Source organism: Simochromis diagramma, unplaced genomic scaffold (assembly GCF_900408965.1).
Source record: "Simochromis diagramma unplaced genomic scaffold, fSimDia1.1 OVJJ01000131.1, whole genome shotgun sequence".
Classification (NCBI taxonomy): domain Eukaryota; kingdom Metazoa; phylum Chordata; class Actinopteri; order Cichliformes; family Cichlidae; genus Simochromis; species Simochromis diagramma.
Genome location: NW_024387200.1, coordinates 1,308,924 through 1,314,658, shown reverse-complemented (window position 1 = coordinate 1,314,658; position 5,735 = coordinate 1,308,924). Strand labels below are relative to the sequence as shown.

The following is a 5,735-nucleotide window of genomic DNA, read 5'->3' as shown; positions in this document are numbered from 1 at the left end:
CATTCATTCCCCTTTCTCAGGTTCGAGTTTGAGTGCTCAATAACAATAACATCCTCATGTTTATTTGAAGGAAGTTTCCACTAACATAACTGTCGCATGTTGCTGACAACATACTGTAGAGCGTAAAGTGTTTAGAGTAAACTGAAACCTTGGGGCTCTCCCCAAAGATTTCAGGATGTCATGTGAGTACCATGTGAAGGTTAAACTTTTATAAAGTGTCCAACAACCAAAAATGTGTGACCTTGTTGATGAAAATATGGGATTCATATAACAACAATATATGACAGTTTAGTGGTTTATCATTAAACCAATATTTTAAAAATCCGCAAATTAAATGATCAACATTTATATTTAGCATTATATTCATATTATAATTTTAAGTTATTTTAAATATAATTAAGATTAAATTCGCTCATTTGATTGGTTCAAATACTGAATAGTCTTTTAATGTGGGGAATATAGAATGTAGTCATTCTACCAAGCCCTGATGATTCAGCTTCCATCCGCAGCCTGCTCGGTCAGAGCCTTGGCACATACGACATATAAAAAATTTTTAAAAGGTTTTTTTTCCTCACTTGTGCAATACAGGGAGTGGCTTGCAGTTTACAAAGGCGTGGTTAAAGTGAACAACCTGGGTTTCGAATGTATAAATTCGAGGTCTTGGCGCCTGGAGTATATCTGACTTGCAGCAAGCTACGAGCAAGCGAAACAAACAAATCCTAGAGAAAGCGACTCAAAACTACGAGAAAATGTACGCACGGTCAAACAGCACGACTCTGACTGTTGAGCAGGAGAGATTCGCCTCATGCAGGATGACGAGCCGAAGCACGGAGCCGGAGGTTTTTACCTTTGAGCGGGTACCGGCTCAGGCAACCGCCGTGCGCTCCTACGTGCCCATCCGGCCGAAGAAGCGCTGCACCCGGGTCATGTACCCCGCTAAAGTCCGCATGCACCTTCCTCCTCCAGAGAAAAGCCAGGCCAAGCGCTGGCTGGTCATCCTGTGCCTTGTGGTGCTGTGGCAGATCTACACCGAAGATCCTTGCACAGAGACGGCGCTGGGAAACACTGAGAGCCCGATCGGCGACTACCAGGGTTTCTCCTTCCAGTCAGCGGAGGAGCAGGCTTGCCAGCTCTCAGACCTGTGCGCCAAACCCGAACTGATGTCAGCCACACCGAGCAGCTGTGAGGACGGCGGATCATCCAACGAGCAGATAATCCCGAAGCCCACCTGCTCCCAGCCCGGCCAAGAGACAGACACCAGCCGGTCCTTCGAGCAGAGCGCCGGGAAAAGCATGGTGGCACTGCTGGTCTACCACAGGCTGGGCAGCGACAACTAAAACTATCAGGACTGGTTTCACTGTAAACCGCCCCAGACAGAACTACTGGGTCCTAACCCGAACCGAACAGGAGCTGATCCTGAGTAGTTTTTGGAGAAGAGCGGTGCGCCCTGCGCGGTGTAGCCGGGAAAGGAGCTCCATGCGCCGGCTAACAAGTCTCGCTCAAAGCCGAGCAGGACTATTGGCAAGAAATGAGACAACACTCAAAGAATCAAGGAACTGTGAATACTGACAAGAAACTGAAACTTGATTTTAAGAAAAACTTGAACTTTTCTCTAACGGCATTATAGGCCTGCTGGCAAAGTGAATGTTTTACATGTTTAATTTTGTCAAGGAAAACTGTCACTACTATAGGCCAGTTATATGATACTGACACTGCTGTTGTTGTTGTTGTGTATATATGTTTTATTTAGTTATTTATTATATTATTTGCTATTTATTTAATAATAATTTTAATAAAAAAAATGTCTAAAAGAAGTTTCTGTTTCCTGCCTTTTTACTGAAGCACACTAAATGCTGTTTATTGGGTATTTTTATTTCTCTAAACACATGTTGCATGTGTAGTTTACAAGATGAATATCTTACAGCCTGCACAGGATCATAGTCTGCAGATATGCATCATTTGCATAGTCCATTTACACCCATCGAGTTTGAAAACTACATCAAAGTCAGTCATTTTTCAAACCCTTTAAGGTTCTATCACATTGCACTTTATATAAGAATAACAAACTCATGGGATGCAATGCATTCAACCACTCAGTAGAAAATCTTCTCCTTTTTTAGCTCCAAGACAAATGCAGAAATATCGAGTCAACAGTGATCCAGATTCTGGGATAAGAGAAAAAGTAAAATCAGCACATATACACTTTAAAACACAAAGGCTGCTTTGGTTTTAACTTCATAGATGCTAAGACGCTAAGAGTGTCATTGCCTGAATTAGGAGACAAAGGACCATAAAGGAATTCTTTTCCCAGTATGGTGTGGAAGAACACGACTTGTAAGCACAGTGTGCTTACATTTGTAAGGCTTTCAACAGTATGGGTGCCACATTCATGTTCTTGTGTCTGCAGAACCAGATACAGTTAGAGCAACACATGTTTATCATTCAGCAGCTGCATCTAAAATTCTGTTAATGGGCAGATACGTTAGAGACTAAAGGGTGTTTGAGATTTTAGATTCAGTCCAGAGTAATTTCTGCAGACTTTAAGGGGGAAAAGAAAATGCTTTCCCCACTTTCCCTTTTTTTGCTGCTGAGTCATGAATAGTTCCAGCTTCATGTTACATCACAGCAACAATGAGTCGTGTCTGAAAACCCTTCCCAGTACTTTGTTATTGTAATGATTAATATGCCGCTACGCATTTCAGTTGCACACACAGTAGAGTGTTGAGATTATTCATTCTTATTGATGATATGCTTCAATAATGTTATACTTTATATGACTTCATGCTACTTCCTCCGCCTTAGGGCAACCATCGCCTGGAGGCACCCGGGGAAGATCTGTTGATGTTTGATATTGGAGGTTGCCATGTTGACACTGTAACACACAGGTAAAAATCGTAATATGACAAGTATGACAAGCACGGGGTGGAGGACCCTGAGAATCTGTAGGACACTGTAAGAATATTCCAGTTGTGAAACAAATGGCCTTTTTAAACGGTTGTGTGAAAATAAACCAGCACATTAACTCTGGAATTGTTAGATAGTTGTTCATGCCAGTTGATATAATGTAGGTACTAAATGTAATACAGATCTGATTTCTAGTTATAAATCTCAAACTGAAGAACTGTACATTTAATCACCATTTTGACTCAACAATATGTGAAAGAGCAGATTTCTGCCTATATTAACATCCAAAACTAAAGCATCAGATAACGATAAGTACAACAAATGTGTTTGAACCCAAGTAGTTTTTCAGTTTTTCTGTGTATTAATATAAAATATATATTTCTCTTCTTGTTCCATCACTCTCTCTTGTCCTTGTCCTTTTCTCTTTTTCTTTTTTTTGGCACATCTCTGTGTTAACCATAGAAATACAGTTCCCATGGCTACTTATTTTTCTTATTAACACATAAAACATAATCAGGGCAGAACAGAAACCCTTGTCAAATTCTGACTCTGGAGTCGTCCAAAATGCCACTGCTGACGCAATGATTAAATAACATTTATATATAAATTCTATAAAGTTGTAAAGTGTGGAGATAATTATCTAACATGTCTTTTGTTGCGTTGGTAGCATGTTTTGGGTCATTGCCATTCTGGAAGACCCAACTATCTTCAGTGCTCTGGCTGAGGAAAGGAGTTTCTCGTCCAAGGTTTTACAATACATAGCTTCGCCCATCACCCGAGGTAAAGTCCTCCTATACGCTTAGCAGATAAAAAGCCCCAATCATAATGTCTCCAACTCTGTGCTTGACTGTGGGGATGGTGTTCTTTGGGTCATACTCATCATTTCTCTTCCTCCAAACACGGCAGGTAGAGCTGATGCCAAAATACTCCGTTTTGGTTTCATCTGACCACAGCACTGACTCAAAAATCTTCTCAAAATCATTTAGAGATTAAAAATTATGAAAGGCCTGTACCATGTTTAACCTATGTGGTCTAAAGAAGCAGAGAGCGTAGCATGTAAACTATGAAGTTGCTTCTTCTATCTCCAACAGATCAGTATTTTGCACAGCACCTGCTGCACCATCTGTGTTTTTACACGAGTTGAGAAAAGTCTGTTGCAAGACCGGATAAAAAAACATCTACTGAAGAATTGTTATGGATGTACAGTAAAAACACTGCTTTCTCGAGCCAAGTCAACCAAACACATCACATAGAGTTGCGAGGATGTTCAGTCACAGACGCAAAACAATGACTCACTTCCTGTTTAGTGTACGGCCTGATCTGGTTCAGGGTTGTTGGTCAAACGGAAAGCAAGCCGTGAAAGTCAAAGTGGATATTTCAGGAAAAGTGAGTTTTTATGTTCCAAGGGGTTTTGATCAGTAAGTTAGGTTTGCATAGTAGAATGGCATAACTTTGGTATAATAGTCCATGAACCTAGTGAATCTAATGAAGGTGAGCCTCAAACAGTAAATATTTTATTCTAACCCTTGAGCTCAGGTGGATGTTCATGCCTTTGCCTACCTTCAAGTGTAACATTTCATATGTCTTATTACAGACAGGAAACTGTAGGTGATTGAAAACTATAGACATTCTGCCACTGTCATGGTATATAGAGAGAGTTGATTTTCTGGTCAGTTTATGTTCCTACTTTCATCTCAATCCATGGGTGTTAACCGAAAGAAAAAGAGGAGTGTAACTGAGTTTTCTCTGAAGGCTTTCTAGGCTCTCCTTTAGGGATGGGTGGGGAACTTAGCCATTCAGAGTCACTGCTCCTCTACATCAGAAGGAGAAAGCTGAGGTGATCTGACTACGATGTTTCCTGGATGTTTCACTATTACATCATGTGAGAAGACCTCTGGGACATGTTAGAGAAATCCCGTCTCTTGGCTGGGCCAAGAATCCGTCTGTGTCAACACAGAGAGGAGATCTACCTAGACTACTGTTGCTACTGCTGGAACCTGTAAAAGTGGATGAAATGAATGGAGGGATAATTAGTCTTTTTTAGTTTGTTTGCATTTAGAAACAATAATGAGTGGACAGATCAACAAGCCACAATTCAGATTCAGATCCAGTATCCATAATCCTGATTGACCAGAATCCATGTGCTAGCAGACCAGCCAATGGTTTTCCAGACTGTGGCTGACCTGGTTTAGAAATGATGCAGTTAATTCACTTTTTTGACAAATATCTTTAGGATTATGATTTCAGTTTTAAAGTTTAGCCTCCCATTAAGCCTTTCTATGTGTATTTGCCATGCTGAGTTTCTCTTTTATTAACTTAATTAAACATCATTATTCTACAGTTCATGTAAGTTACAACTTTAATGCACAAAGGCACTTGTGCTCAGACAAATGTTGGCTATTTGGAACAAAGCTTGCCCTGGGATGAACTGTGATCTCTCCGGGGTGTACCCTCCCTCACCGTATGACAGCTGGGATGGACTCAAGTGATCTTTGACTAGATAAGCTGTTAAGAAAAACTATGGCTGGATGGATGAAATAAAGCCAATTTTTTTTACAATAACTCAGACTCTTTAGTTTTGCACATGAAAAAAACTTTGATTTACTCACTGATCCTCTAACGGGATGGTCAGATTATTTGGAAAAAAGAAAAAAAAACAAACCTCTGATGTAATGTTTCAGAGCAGTAAAAGCTGAGGTCAGTCAGCTTTCCTGGAAGTTGCTCAGTGGAACCAAACCAGAGTGAAATATAATCTCCCAGTGTCTCGGCCAGTGAGGTTCCCCAGAAAAAGCTCCTCCCACAAATGGAAACATACAGGCCAACATTCAGTC

The 5,735-nt window shown here is 40.6% G+C and overlaps 1 protein-coding gene across 1 annotated transcript; it reads left to right on the top strand.

Moving 5' to 3' along the window:
- Window positions 1-625: 625 nt before the first annotated feature.
- ier3 (immediate early response 3) lies at window positions 626-1,486 on the top strand. Its single transcript, XM_040050932.1, has one exon. It carries the CDS (start codon window positions 750-752, stop codon window positions 1,335-1,337), a length of 588 nt encoding a protein of 195 aa, XP_039906866.1. The 5' UTR covers window positions 626-749; the 3' UTR covers window positions 1,338-1,486.
- The last annotated feature ends 4,249 nt before the right edge of the window (window positions 1,487-5,735 follow it).

Coding starts and splice junctions, on each gene's coding strand:
- ier3 (XM_040050932.1), top strand. CDS start 750: ATGTACGCACGGTCAAACAGCACGACTCTGACTGTTGAGCAGGAGAGA.